The sequence below is a fragment of the Diabrotica virgifera genome, chromosome 6 (assembly GCF_917563875.1).
Source record: "Diabrotica virgifera virgifera chromosome 6, PGI_DIABVI_V3a".
Classification (NCBI taxonomy): Eukaryota; Metazoa; Arthropoda; class Insecta; order Coleoptera; family Chrysomelidae; genus Diabrotica; species Diabrotica virgifera.
This window is the reverse complement of record NC_065448.1, coordinates 149,169,384-149,185,312: the sequence shown is the minus strand read 5'-3', so window position 1 is coordinate 149,185,312 and position 15,929 is coordinate 149,169,384. Positions and strand designations below refer to the sequence as shown.

Genomic DNA, 15,929 nt, shown 5'->3' with positions numbered 1-15,929 from the left:
AAATAAAATACAAATATTTTTTAACCATTAAAACTGAAGAAAAACGGGAGATTTTTTCACAATTTTTTTTTAATTTCCGTAAAATCTTTTTTTTTGCGGAATTTTTCACTAACGGTGGTAAATTGTCACGTAAGAAACCTTCCTTTTTCAAATGCCGTAAGATTTTTTTATTTCAGAGATCCCAATCCTGAGATTAACTGTCAGCCATCGGAACTCCTTTGTTTCGAGGCCTCGACTTTGGCGCCCTCTACAATATTAGTGTACGTTCATAAAAGAAAAAAGGTATATTTTTTGTATTCTCTAAGAGTTAGATATTAATATGTAAAAAGTTCATTTTTAATAAAGGTTCTGAGAAAAAAATCTTGAAAAAATGCTTATTTTTGGTCTTCTAAAGTGTACTAGTACCTTAAAAAACAACCAAGAAACTAAAATTAAAATAAATGGAAGACAACTAGAGGAAGTATATAACTGTACGTATCTACCAATCATGAAAAAAAGGAGGTAGTAGTTCAGATATAGAAAAGAATAATATATAACCAACCAAGCAAAACCAATGAGATAAATACCCAGTTGAGGTCGACAGGACAATTGCAAAAAGCCCATGACAGCTTATCGAAAGGATATGTGGACAGGACATGTACAGAGAGCCCAAAACAAACGGCTAATCAAAGTGAAAGGCACAACTTGCATATAGGAAAAGTCAAACAATAAGGAATGCACGTAATTTTCCCCTTGTTGCCATATTCTAAATTTGAAAAAATATATAGGGAATAATCATATTTTTTTGACATGCCATTCCTATTACAGCGAGCATTTCATTGGCTAGAATTAGTGCGAGTTTACATGACGTCATTATTATATTTGGTGTTATTGTAAAGGGTAACTAACGTCTGTGGTAATATTGGAGTTTAAGGCCATGGGTACATAATTCGCAAATATTTTACGGCTATCCCTACTTTTTCTGTCTTTACACGGCAAATAACGTGTAGTAAAATTCACACTGGTATGGATATGTAAACATTACTAGAATGTCATTTAACTTGAAAATGTCATCATTAACTTAAAGGGATGGCTTTTGAATGTTCTTGGATAACTGTTATTTATATAATTGCAAATTATTAATTCAGTTAATAAATGTGATAATTTTTTCACTAACTATGTATTCAGTGATTGTAATAATTTATATGTTCAACAAATATTAATAGTCAATCGAGAAAAAAGGAAAAGTGTTAAAATGATTTTTTAATAATATATTGTTATTATGAAACGCTTACAATTTTGAACATCTCTTACAACAAAATACTTGGATCACAGAATATATTATCTTCCACAAATAATACACAATAAATAACTTTTTATTAAATTCACGTCTTAAATCAATTATTTATCAAATACACTATATATCAATATTATTTAATCTACAACTCAAAATATTCCCGATGCCATGTCAAATATTTAAAATTGTCACTGATTGTCACCGTCTGACAGACAATATTCTATTCGACTGAGTGGGTTGTAAGACAAAGATAGATTTAGAAAATATTACAACGGACATGGTGTCCATTTTTTCGAATCCTGAAAAAACTAATAAATACTTTTAAAAAATTTAAACGCAGAATGAAAGACTAAATTATTACCGAGGGCCGAAAGTCCCTTAGAATAAATAAAAAGTTTATTTTGAATGAGATATTTGAAATTAAAAATCACACTAAATTTTCTCTTAGTTTTTCACTTCTGTAACTTATTAAAATAAACATTATAGAAGTTCTCAGGGACTTTCGGCCCTCACTAATAACGTAATCTTTCATTCTGCGTTTAAATTTTTCAAAAATACTTATTAGTTTTCTCAGGATTCCAAAAAAATGAATCCCCATTTGAATAGCATTGCAGCCGAAAATACGTACCCATCCTCTTAAATATAATGTCAAATTATTGTTTTCAAATTATATTTTATTTATTTAGTTTATATTTTAACGACAGTTTATTTTTTAACCAACTTCACTTTCCCTTTCCTAGTCTTGATTGGTCCATAAGGTTTGTAATAGTCTTGTTGTATGGTAGGTTTAGTTATTCGTTAATTTTAAGAAATATTGCTGGCTAAAAGGGCACAGCTCCCAAAGGCCATAAAAGAAGAAAAAAAAATAAACAAACATAAATCTTACATAACCTTGGACAATGTCTATACGCTGTGAGCTTGTACGTAGAGGGGATATTTATAAATTCGCGAGCGCCAGTAGTGGCAAGTTTGTAAACGTTTACCGGAAATTTGACATAAATGTCAAAGTAATTAATTTAAAATAAAATTAAAAACATTAATTATAAAAAATATTAGTTGGTCAAAGCTGTGGTATATATTTTTACCTTAAATATACTTACGTTTTAAATAGTGAATTTACGTTTTTTTAATGTTCCGTAATATGTAATTATAAATTATTCTTAGCGCCATCTACACGATAATTGTGAAAGTATCCGAAGTAAGAAATTAATATTTTATCAATAGAACGTCAAAATGATTAGCAAAATCTTAAAAAAATCTATTATAATTTAATTACTTTTTACCGTTGTAAATATTAAGCGATAACAATTAAATAATAAATTTAAAAATTACCGGTGAAAGTTGAATTAGTAATCCGCCAGGAGCGACACCAGCGAAGCTCAGAGCGTATAGGCCGTTCCAACATGCTGTCAAAATTAAATCAATATGGCTACTGGGAGTAAAAGATAAATGTTATTCTATCTGTTCTTAATGTGTTTTAGATAATTTTAGTTGTATTTCTTTGTAATTTTGTGTTGTACAAAGATTAATTTAACAGTTTATCTGGAAGTATTAATTTAGAAAGATAATATGCTTCATTGGTGTTGTGTTTTGAAGTGTGAAATGCAAAGTAATAGTGATAAAGTCAAGATAAAGTTCACTTTTAAACTGAACTAAATAAGGTATCATCTGAGAGACAACAATGGTTAAATGCAATACAATGTAAAGGTTTTACTAGCGAAATGAAAATTCTCCTGTATGCTGTAATCATTTTGTATCTGGTAAGTTACAATTATAACAGTAACCATTTTTGAAGATGTTAACATTTTAATCGTATAGGAAAGCCAGCTGACTTAATCGATAATAACAATCCAGATTGGGTTCCTTCAATAAATATGGGCTATAAACACAATGAAATAAGTTTTCCAAAATCTAAAATGGAGTGGTATCAAAGGAGGTTCCCCAAAATCTAAAATGGAGTGGTATCAAAGGAGAATTAAAAGAACAAATATTCATATTGAAATTATTTATAAGGCACTGGACTGTCTTAAATTCTACAAATACTAGGTGGGTAAATGATTTTAGACATTGTTCATTAATGATTGTAGGTTACTGTTACTTTAGTAGATTTAAGACTTGTTTACACGGGTAGAGTAATGATGCAAGTACTTGATAGAGTAGAGTAACTCTACCTGTAAAAATGCTCAGCACAGTAGAATAGCAAGTAGAGTGTATAGTAGGAGTTAAAGTAGAGTGACTAGCAACATATGGCAAAGTAACCACCACCACTGCCAAAATGTCTACTCGGCTGCGTACTCTACCCATGGAACACGCTCAATTATGGCAGAGTATAGTAGGTAGTACATGGGGGCGCTGTCATTCTGGCTGGAATTGTGTTTTGTGTAAATAGTGAAAACGAAGTTCACCGAAGATGAAACTTTAAAACTTGTAGAGCTATAATACGGTGAATACCAGTGTTTATGGAATTTAGGTAGTGTATACTACAGAAATAAAAGTATGCAGCAAGCTGCGGAGGATGAAATCGTCGAAAGAATGGCAAAGGGGGCTTTGGAGTAAACGAGCTCAAGCAAAAAATTAAGAATTTAAGGTGCACTTATAATCAAGAGTGTTTAAAAATACAAAAATCGGTTTCACTATACTAGCATCAATACTATACTTGTACTCTCCTCATGTGAATGGTATCAAGCCATTTTTGGTAGAGTACTACTGCTACTCTACTCTCCTCAAAACTCTACCCATGTAAACAAGTCTTTAGAAAGAGTGGAAAATGAGGTAGCTAGTTTAGTGTAGCTAGTAGAGTAGTAGTAGAGTAAAATATACTGGTTTAGCAAATTACAATGTTTTAAGATAGTTTTAATAGTTATTTATGATATAAGTATTAAAAGTACAATTTTAAGACACGCATGTGAAAGTTAACTTGAAAAAATAATTTTATTAATGTTTTGACTTCCACATCAGATGTCATTGTCAAAATACAAAATATTCATTATTATTAGGTTTGTTCTAGCAAACAGTCAAACTAGTCAAAAACCGTCAGCAAACAGTTGGTCAGTGAGAGAACATAATACAGTCACCAGTGCTATCCCCTCTACTAGCGCTGGTCCACTATTCACTGATGGTATCAAACTGATGCTAGAACAAACCTATTATTATTATGCATATCATTATCTGTAAATAATATTTCTTCTGATATGTTAATTGTAAAGGATAAAAAAATTACCATTTTATTTTTTTTTTAGAATCATCTGAGAGAAGTGGTGTACAAAAAACCAGGAAGGGAATGGAATATGTGGCTACGAAAGGCAAAAGAAATGATTACAAAGAAAATGTGACACATTTTTTTAAAAATATGTAGGAATATCAGTCAACTACATTAAAAATGTATGAAAAGATTTTGTGCAATAAAAATGTTTATATTTATCAAGGATGTATTATTTGGTATGGCCACATATCGTCGGTGATGTGACAATACATCCTCTCCGTTTTTTTATGTGTTTTGTAAGAGAGACTAAAAACTTGTTTTATACTTATGTTTTTGACTTATTTTGTAGTAAATTACACTATCTATTTACTACAAAACAGGTCAAAACCTACATATGAAAACAGGATGTGACCTTAAAAAAGTTTTTCGTCTCTCCTACAAAACTCATGAAAAAACAGATAGGAGGTATTGTCACATCAGCAAGGGATATATTTCTGGTATATCCAGGGAATGTCTAAAAAATATACTTTGAATGACCAAGAACATTCGTGGACATTCATGGATTCAGGGAATGTTTAAAATGCTGATACAGAATTTTCCTGGGATGTTCAGGGAACGTTCTTGTGCTTTTGGGGATATTCCAGGAATTTTTTCAATGTCCTGTGTGTACCTTCTAGGAACATACATGGAATGTTTTGGTGTTAGCGCCAGACTCCACTTGCGATTTGTAGTCATGAAGATTGAACACATTGTTTCAAATAGGGCTTTTCATCGATTGTCATTTGTTTCGAGCCTCTGTCAAATGTCGTATAATCCGTGTATAACATTAATATACACGCATTATACGAAATATGACAGAAGCTCGAAACAAATGACTGTGAATGAAAAGCCCTATACAAGTCAATCCATTTGCGACCAAATAATCATGGATTGACTTGTATTTGAAACAATGTGTTCAATCTTCGGGACTACAAATCGCAAGTGGAGTCCAGCGGTGAGGGTTACTTCCTCTTCGGCATTATTATGTATTACACTACAGAAATCAGGAACTTCCCTCCTAAATATAATGTATAGCCATCACACAAATTCTTCCAACCACTTTTTTAATGTTTGCAGCACTTTCCATGCTGTAGCAAACTTGTCAAATTGTTGATTTTAAATTGTAACAGTTAAGTTTTGCAAGGTATGCTGCCCTCTTGTATCTTCTGCGTTATCTTCATCATATACAGTAGAACCCCGCAAATCCGAACTAATTGGGGAGACAGCCTGTTCGGATTCCGAAAAGTTCGGATTATCCGAAAGTTAGCCTTAACTAGTAGTTCAAAGCTTTCATTGCGATTTTGAGTAGCCAAACATTCTCGCAAGAGTGTGGACAATATTTTTGGACTCAAGTTGACTATGAGAGAACCAAAGTAAGTTGGTGTTTAACCTTTATAAACCTATATATTAAAGTATAATATTTATTTTTAAGAAATTTTAAATGTCAAAAGTCCTATTAATCCTACATTGTCCAATTTTCTAGCTTTACTCTGTATAATAAACATGTTTTTAAGTTTTTGTCTTGAATTTTTAAATTTTTTTCACTTTCCGTTGGTTCGGATTTGCCGAAAGTTCAGATTAGCGGGGTTCGGATTTACGGGGTTCTACTGTAATTACGTCATCTAAAAACTTTCTGCGGTATATTCGTTTGGTTGCTAAAATTATTTCTAACTTGCAACTAAAGTTGCCATGTTTTGATCATAGAATATTTTCAGAGGGAGGAGAATTGTCTAAAATCAAAAAACATTTCACCTCTTCCGGCAGTATTCCCAGTGTCTTCTCTTGAAATGTTTTCACTGCAGGTACGAATTCTTTAAAATGCAATTTTTGAAGATATCTGAGCTGAACCATGCCTTATTAGAGCTAATAAAATTTAAACTTACATTACCAACCACTATGATGAAATTATTTATTTTAATAGCTCCACAATTATATACAAATCCTGCCTCAAAATATTTGTAAGAATTAAAACTCTTAAATGCCTTCATTTGTTGACCTGTGTAGAAACTATTACTAAGCCCTAAATAAGTAAATATGTCCATGTTAGTTACCCTTGGAAAACCTTTTCTACTGTAGGTTAACTCATACCCCTTGAGGGAAAATAGATCTATATACCAACAGCTTTTGAAAATATTTACTCAGGTTTATTTATTCACTGCTTAAAACTAAATAAAGTCGTTAAAGAACTTCAACAGCTAAAAGCTACACAATGTCAACAGCAAGATGTTCGGAAAATACAACAAAAAAAAACTATTTTACAACTATTAAACTATTATATAAAAACTGTTATATAAACCACTATTTTATAACAATAATAACTGTTTTATAAAAAAAACTATTAAACGTAAAAAACTCAAAAAACTCAATGCAGTACAAATATAAATAATTTCAATGTTTGCCTCCCAGGTTTCATATTAGTGTCATAAACGTCAAAGTCTTGAAACGGCCTATAGGACATATATGTCAACCTATAGGACAATGTCAGTTTGACACTTATAGTACAGATAGTTATCTTTGTTTCACGCTCTTTAAGACAAAGAGAGACAGTGTAGCCGGTAGCTGCTTTGATATGTTTTTTATTTGTTAACAGCGCTTCCATGTTAAACTTGACGGTAACGAAAAAACTAATATATGAGGAAAGATTTGTTAAATTTGTTTGCCGTCAAGTTTGTACCGGTGGGTTTTGATGTCATTAAATCTATTACGTGCATTTCTAATTGTTTGACTTTTAGTTTATTACTCCTGAAAAAAAATTTGGATAACACATTCGGTGTTCGTTTTTAATTCATCTTACAAGTGCATGTGCTTAATTTCTTATTCTCTTGTAATATTTCGTACGCTTGTTGTGTCTTGATTGACAAGTACTTCGCAAGCTTTTTCACCCTTTTTCTTTTACATGAGAGTATAAATTAACTGATTACGTAAATTAAATTATTTAAAAAACCTTACCTGATACTGTCTATTTGGGACAAATGCAGATTTCCCTGTTGAATTAACTCCCACAATCGGCCAGGAGTTGCAACAACTATTTCAGGTCCTTTTGATAGAATTCGTTCTTGTTTAACGGCGGCCATTCCCCCAACTACTACTGCAACGCTTACTCCTAAAAACATTAAGAGGCTACATCAGCGCGTCATCAATTTTTTTTCGAACTTTCAACAGTGCGACAACAGTGCGTCGGCAGTACGACAGTGACAGTGACACTATACTATCAAAAATGAAGGCACACTATTGTGATATAGTTGTTCCACTCTAACTTTTCTCATGCATGAAATTATTCACGAATTACTTTTTATACTAGGTCTCTTTTTTACTAACTAGTATCGCCAAATTAAGCCGCTTGTCCATAGAAACCAAAATAAGTTAAACAAGGATAAACAATATGGTATGTCGTTGATACCTTGTTTACTATGAATTTTGACGTTTATGATTTTAAGTGACAGTGACATTAACGCATTTGTTGGTTATTATTTGAATTTATTGTTTATTTGGTTTTTCAAATTATTTAACTTTTAATCTTTATATATGAAGGGCACACGGGAAAAACGATCAAAGTCACAGGAAACTAGTTGGGAGAAAAACTAAAAATTAAAGTTATAATAAAAACAATGTATAATTTGTAATATTTTACCTGCATTTGTAGGTAAAATATTACAAATGCGATTTTTTTTTCGACGATGAACGACTGCGATAATTTTTCCCCCTGTTTTAAAATTGCTATATTATAGTACTCTCAATAATTTTCGCAAAAAACACAAAACCCGCCATTTTCACTGTGTTTGACTTTGATCGTCTTTCCCCTGTACCCTTCATATGTTATTGTAATTTTTATTTTCAAACATAATTAATGTTAGAACGACTAACTACTGTCCGTTCTTAATTTGATAACTTCCGGTAAGTAGGTACCTATTTATTTTTTTACGTAAAACGTGACAAGTAATATTTATGACTGTAGCTATAGTTCTGTCGAATGGAAACTTATTTGTTTATTTTCGAGATTACTGTTTAACTTTTTTTAAATTTATTTATTACCGTTCTATATTTATCTTTATACTATTGTCTAATAGTCGGTATGATGTTAAAGCTGTTTATTGTTGAATCAATCAATCTCCTCAATAGGGCTTTTCATCGATTGTCATTTGTTTCGAGCTTCTGTCATGTGTCACATAATATTAATATATCTACGTCATACGTCTTTGGTTTGTATCATTGGTACATACCAATAACGTACGACGTAGATAAATTAATATTATGTGACACATGACAGAAGCTCGAAACAAATGACTGTGAATGAAAAGCCCTATAGGGAAAAAAGATTAAACATCGGATTGTTCGAGGGTTATTCGGAAGAAAATTTAAAAAAATTATTATTGAGAAAAATCGTGGCATGTTGAATTTATTTTAATTTATGTGAAACGTCAAAATTGACATTCATGCGTATCTGTAGCAACGAAGTGAAAACAACCCATGGGATCTGTTATCAGTGTAATGTTGATGTAATTGGATATTTTTATTCACATGATCTCAAATATATAAATCTCATTCGATTTCTAAGTAAGCAAAAAAATTTCAAAATAATTGTCCTGGCTATTATAGATTATTTTTTTAACAAAAAAGAATACGATCTGGACTGGGTTCAAACTGATTTTGCCAGAGTTCAACGGACTCCAAGTTATTCTCCAGGTTACTCCAGGATATTCTTTATCTTCTCAAATTTTGCTTTCCTCAAATTTTGCCTTGCATAATAAGTTGTAGAAATGAGTATTTTTACCCTTTCATCACATATCCTAAGAACTCAAGTTTTCATCTCTTGATAGTTAATACTCTTTCCGTTTAATTTCATACACTAGTTATGAATTTCCACATTTAACATTCTTTAAATCCATGATATTCGTTGGATTCTTATGTAAAACCAAAATTCAAAGGCGACCAACTTATTTATATGCACTTGTTTTAGTGTCCACGCTTCACAGCCATAAAAAAGAGTACATGAGACCATGAGTACAAGAAAACATGTAACACCGAAGCTTCCTTAGACATAATTCTAATCTTATATCCCGACAACAAAGAAACTTTTTACATCTAATGAATGATGCATGGGATATTTCAATATTTATCTTAATTTCTTTGGTTTGTTCTAAATTTGACTTTATCCATGTTCCTAAGTATTTACTCCATGTTCCTTAAAATACTCATTCCGAGTGTCGACCAACCCTGTATACTAAAATTCAACATTTGGCTATCCTAATAATTTTTAACAATAATAGTAGACTATATTACAAATCATTTGAACATAAATAGAGTTTTTGATGTTAAACTACTACAATTCTACAGGGTTTGAATGTTGCTACGAAATTAACAAAAAAAAACGTAATATCTTTTAAACTACCCTGTATAATATGACAAAACCTCATATTTTAAGAAATGAAGACATCGAGAAGAATCCAAAAATGTAAAATATACAGGGTGTCCCATTTAAAAAAATAAAGTTATAAGCAACTTCCGGTATGACCGGAAGTAACAAATAGGTGAAAATATTTTCATTAAATAGATCACTCTTCAAAATCCCTTCATTCCAATTTTCATGATTCTGTTGCTTTTAGTTCTCGAGATACTTCTAATAGGCCCTTTATCTGCCTCACCCTGTACAGCTGTATACAGCTTCCACAGTACTCTAGATAGTTAAGAGAAATAAGGAAAAAAAATATCCTGTTGGTGACACAACCCCCTCCAGGCCGAAACCAAATTTTTTGAGTAGTATGGATATCTATATTAATATAACCTATATGTTTCCTGCTAGGTTATATTAATATAGATATCCATACTACTCAAAAATGTTTCCTGAAACTCCGCCTGTGGTGACAAATGGGTGAATCGAGTAGCTCAGGAGTCACCACTGCCGGTCCTAAGCCCGGGTAAAGGAGGAAGGTTGGGCAGTGGGCTGACAACCCACTCCCGGAAAAAACACACTGTTACGAAACCTGAACATTTGCCTCGGAATACAGGACGGAACTTTCGGAAACGACTCAAGCTACGAAACATGGACTATGCATTTGGAAACTGGAATGTGAGGACGCTAAATAGACCAGGAGCTCAAACCGCACTTCTGCAAGAACTAAAAAGATATAAGATCATGATTACTGCTCTTCAGGAGACAAGATGGCTGGGGAAAGGTGTCAGGGACACTAAAACGCACACAATTCTATATAGTGGGAAGGAACAAGGAAGCAAAGAATGTGGAGTCGCATTTGTGGTGGATAATGATTTTAAGTCAAAAATCATCGACTTCCAGGCAGTCAGTGAAAGGATATGTAAGTTGAAAATTCGCACCCACTTCTTCAACCTAACAATGATAAACATTCACTGTCCAACAGAAGATCAAGAGCAACATACAAAGGAAAGCTTTTACCAACAGCTGGAGATAGTATATGATAATGCGCCAAAAAATGACATCAAGATTATAATGGGTGATATGAATGCTAAAATAGGCAAGGAACCGCAGTTCTATGGCACAATAGGAAAACACTCTCTGCACAATGAAACAAGCGAGAATGGGGAGTTTTTGATAAATTTTGCCACCAGTAAAAACATGGTTATAAGTTCCACATGCTTCCCACATAAAGGCATACACAAAATGACATGGATTTCACCAGATGGAACCACAACCAATCAAATTGACCATGTGCTGATAGACAAAAGGGCAGCCAGTAGTATCTCCGATGTGAGAACACGACGAGGAGCATGCTGTGGATCAGACCATCTTTTAGTACAAACCAAATTTAGATGCAGAGTTAACAGCAAAAGAAACGAAAGACAACAAAGAACAAACAAACTGGACCTGGAAAAACTGAAGATTCAGGAATGTAAAGAGAAGTTCGAACAAGAAGTCGCAAATGAGTTAAGGACGCTAGAACTGCACTCCATAGAGGGCAAATGGACTAATATCAAAACAGCAGTACTGACAGCAGCAGCGTCCACCCTGGGAAACAAGAAAAAGGAGAGAAGAGCAGCATGGTTTGATGACGAGTGCAGACAAGCAATCGAGGAAAGAAATGAAGCACACAAAATGTACATAACAAGAAGAACACGGGAAAGACGAACATTATTTGAAGTCGCAAGACGGAAAGCAGACAAGACATGTAGAAATAAAAAGAGAGCCTATGAAAATGGACAAATAGAAAAAATGGAAGAACATTTCAAAAACAACGAAACTAGAGGGGCTTACGAATACCTAAAAAAGATAAAAAGTGGGTATAAACCTCAAACAAGTCTATGTAAAGATGAAAGTGGGCAAATAATCAGTGACCAACAGAAAGTCACAGAAACCTGGAAGCATTATTTTCAGACACTACTTGGAACTCAAGTAGACATGGAAGATGAAATGGGTATGATCTACGTAGAAGAGAATGGAGTAGAAGCTCCAACCATAGAGGAAGTTTTCGAAGCCATTAAGGCCCAGAAAAACAATAAACCTCCGGGAGTTGATGAAATACCAGCAGAACTATATAAGGTAGGTGGCGACCACCTAGCAAGTCACATCCACGCGCTCATCAAAGACGTATGGCAAGAAGAGAAAATACCCGACGACTGGAAGAAAAGTATAGTATGCCCGATCTATAAAAAAGGAGACAAACTCCAGTGCAAAAACTACCGTGGAATCTCTCTACTATGTACAGCATATAAAGTCCTCACGTATATTATAAACCAGCGGCTCCAACCACTAGCAGAAAATATTATTGGAGAGTATCAGACGGGCTTCCGACGGGGAAGATCGACACTGGATCAAATATTCACAGTAAAACAGATCTTGAGCAAAGCATGGGAACACGATATTGATGTTCACAACGTGTTTGTAGACTTCAAACAGGCATACGACTCAGTCAAAAGGAACAAACTATACTATATATTGGCTGAATTGGCAATACCACACAAGTTAATAAGACTCATTAAAGCCACAATGGATGAAACTCAGGCATGTGTACGAATACAAAACCACCGGACAGACTTTTTTAACATTTCGCAGGGACTAAAACAGGGAGATGGGCTGGCCCCAACATTGTTTAACCTGGCACTGGAGTATGCGGTTAGGCAAATGCAAACTGGACGAGGAAATCTACTGACCAACCGAACGGTTCAACTGGCCGCTTATGCTGATGATATTAATATTATGAGTAGAACATCAACAGGAGCACAGGAAACATATGCAGAGTTAAAAACACAAACAAAAATGCTAGGTCTGGAAATTAACACAAAAAAAAAACAAAAATAATGACTCAGACGAGAAGAAATATAGTCCCAGAAAACATTATACATGAAGATGACATTGAAACGGTTGAAAAGTTTACATACCTGGGAGTAGAAATATATGCCGACGGATCAGAAGATGGAGAAATAAGGAAGAGAATAACGCAGGCAAACAGAGCTTATTTTGCCCTCTCCCATATATTTCGGTCAAAAAGTGTCCACCGAAATACAAAGATGAGAATCTATAAAACTATAATTCGACCAATAACATGCTATGGCAGTGAAGTCTGGGTGCTGAAAGAAACATCCAAAAACAAACTCGACACATTCGAAAGGAAAGTACTTAGGAGAATACTAGGACCTGTGAGGGAAAACGGAATCTTCAGAAGTCGATACAACAACGAGCTTTATCAACTTTATAAGGAAACGCCCCTGTCAGACTTCATTAGATTACAAAGATTGCAATGGGCCGGACATGTGATAAGAATGGGAGAGGATAGGCTACCAAAACGAGCACTGAATGCTAGAATGCAAGGAAAGAGACCGGTTGGGAAGCCACGAAAGCGCTGGGAAGACACAGTAAACAGCGACGCACAAGCCCTTTTAGGAGTCCGTGTATGGAGAAGAGCAGCCACAGACAGGCAAGGGTGGAGGCAAAAAATAAAGGAGGCCAAGGCTCAATTTGGGCTGTAGTGCCGTAGAAGAAGAAGATATGTTTCCTGCAGCCGATTTTGATGATATACATACATAGTTATAAACAAATGAAGATCAAAAAACGGTAAATTTTCGCTTTTTTCGTTTATAACCAAAAAGTTAAGTATTTTAAACAAATTTGAGAGTGAGAAACCCTTAAATCGTATAAAAAACTTCAATATGGCGTTCGCTGAATATGTCTATCCTAATTGGTTGCTTAGAAAATTGCAAAATAAATCATAAATTTTGATAATAATAATAAAAATAAAAATGTATACCATTTTTATTCAGTTGCAATGCGAAGCCAAAACTGTCTTAATTTTTACTTAGATCAGAGAGTGCAGCCAGCACTCTTATCGACGATTTCACCTCTTGTTAGAGGTTCATCAGAGACTGCATAGGCTGCTTTATCTCGTCCAGATAAAAATTTTCGACATATTAATCCCCCATTATTGCAATCCCCCATTGCAACTGACGAGAAGGTAGTAGGTGCGTAGCGGCATCTGCTAAATAAAAGACTAAGTTTTTTCAACCTAATGAAAATATTTGTAAATTAAATATTTTTAAAAGATTTTTAATTGAAAAACTTATTGGCCCATCTTCCTGGTGACACCTCCAAGGCTTCTACAATATGCAAACCAAATGGATGCTGCAGTGAAGACAAAAGGGAAGGAATTCTACACTATGCAATTCACAACCCCCGTCTGCAGCGTGGTAAGTTCCAACGGAAAATGGACCTAGTTACTCTATAGGAGTAATACTAATATAAAAATAAAAATGTATACCATTTTTATTCAGTTGCAATGCGAAGCCAAAACTGTCTTAATTTTTTTTTACTTAGATCAGAGAGTGCAGCCAGCACTCTTATCGACGATTTCACCTCTTGTTAGAGGTTTATCAGAGACTGCAATAAGTTTTTCAATTAAAAATCTTTTAAAAATATTTAATTTACAAATATTTTCATTAGGTTGAAAAACTTAGTCTTTTATTTAGCAGATGCCGCTACGCACCTACTACCTTCTCGTCAGTTGCAATGGGGGATTAATATGTCGAAAATTTTTATCTGGACCAGAGAAAGCAGCCTATGCAGTCTCTGATGAACCTCTAACAAGAGGTGAAATCGTCGATAAGAGTGCTGGCTGCACTCTCTGATCTAAGTAAAAATTAAGACAGTTTTGGCTTCGCATTGCAACTGAATAAAAATGGTATACATTTTTATTTTTATATTAGTATTACTCCTATAGAGTAACTAGGTCCATTTTCCGTTGGAACTTACCACGCTGCAGACGGGGGTTGTGAATTGCATAGTGTAGAATTCCTTCCCTTTTGTCTTCACTGCAGCATCCATTTGGTTTGCATATTGTAGAAGCCTTGGAGGTGTCACCAGGAAGATGGGCCAATAAGTTTTTCAATTAAAAATCTTTTAAAAATATTTAATTTACAAATATTTTCATTAGGTTGAAAAACTTAGTCTTTCATAAATTTTGAGTTTTTATAAATATTCATAACTTATGTAAAAATTAACTTAGAACGTTTATTACACGGAATGCTGAAACTTCTGGTGCTTAAATCATACCCTAAATTTCAAAGCAATTGGTTAAATAGTTTAAAAGGTATTTAATTTGTTTATCCCAAATTAATTTTTTTTGCAACGCTATAAGTCAGAAAATGATGAAGTTACACTAATACTTTGGATAGTTTATGAAAGAAGAAGATTTATACTATTAATTTAATTTAACAAAAATGACAAAAAATAATTCTAAATACTGCAAAATTATTTTGCAAAAACATGTGAATTAAAAAGGGGGGGGGCTAACTTCGTCCCTAATTGTCCTAGAACAATTATTTTTCTTTCTAAATGTGTATAAAAATTCAGTCTTTCCAAATATGAAAAAATAATTTTTCTAGGGTAACGGTTAAAAAGTTATTCTAATTGTTTATAAGTAAACAGAAAATCGACGTGTTTTTGCAAAATAATTTTACACTGTTTAAAATTACTTTTTGTCATTTTTTTTTTAATTAAGTCAATAGTATAAATGTTCTTCTTCCATAAACTGTCAGAAGTCTTACTGTAACCTCATAATTTTCTGACTTATAGTGTTGCAAAAAAAAATTAATTTGGGATAAACAAATTAAATAACTTTTAAACTATTTGACCAATCGCTTTGAAATTTAAAATATAATTTAAGCACCAGAAGTCTCAGCAATTCGTGTAATAAGAAGGTTCTAAGTTAATTTTTACATAAGTTATGAATATTTATAAAAACTCAAAATTTAGGATTTATTTTGCGATTTTCTAAGCAACCAATAAGGATAGACATATTCAGCGAACACCATATTGAAATTTTTTAGACGATTTATGAGTTTCTTACTCTCAAATTTGTCTAAAATGCTTAAAGGTAGAATTCCGCACCGAGCGACCGAGACAGGAGACCGCGACAGGCGACAGATAGGTCGCGATAGACGATAGTTGGT

At 33.3% G+C, this 15,929-nt stretch overlaps 1 protein-coding gene across 1 annotated transcript in view; it reads right to left on the bottom strand.

Moving 5' to 3' along the window:
* Positions 1-15,929, bottom strand: part of LOC114329179 (ATP-dependent RNA helicase ddx24) — a 124,280-nt gene that overhangs the window by 92,448 nt on the left and 15,903 nt on the right. The window contains exon 5 of the mRNA XM_050653246.1: positions 7,467-7,620. Within this exon, the coding sequence (XP_050509203.1) occupies positions 7,467-7,620 (154 nt within the window). The remainder of the gene's footprint in view (positions 1-7,466; positions 7,621-15,929) is intronic.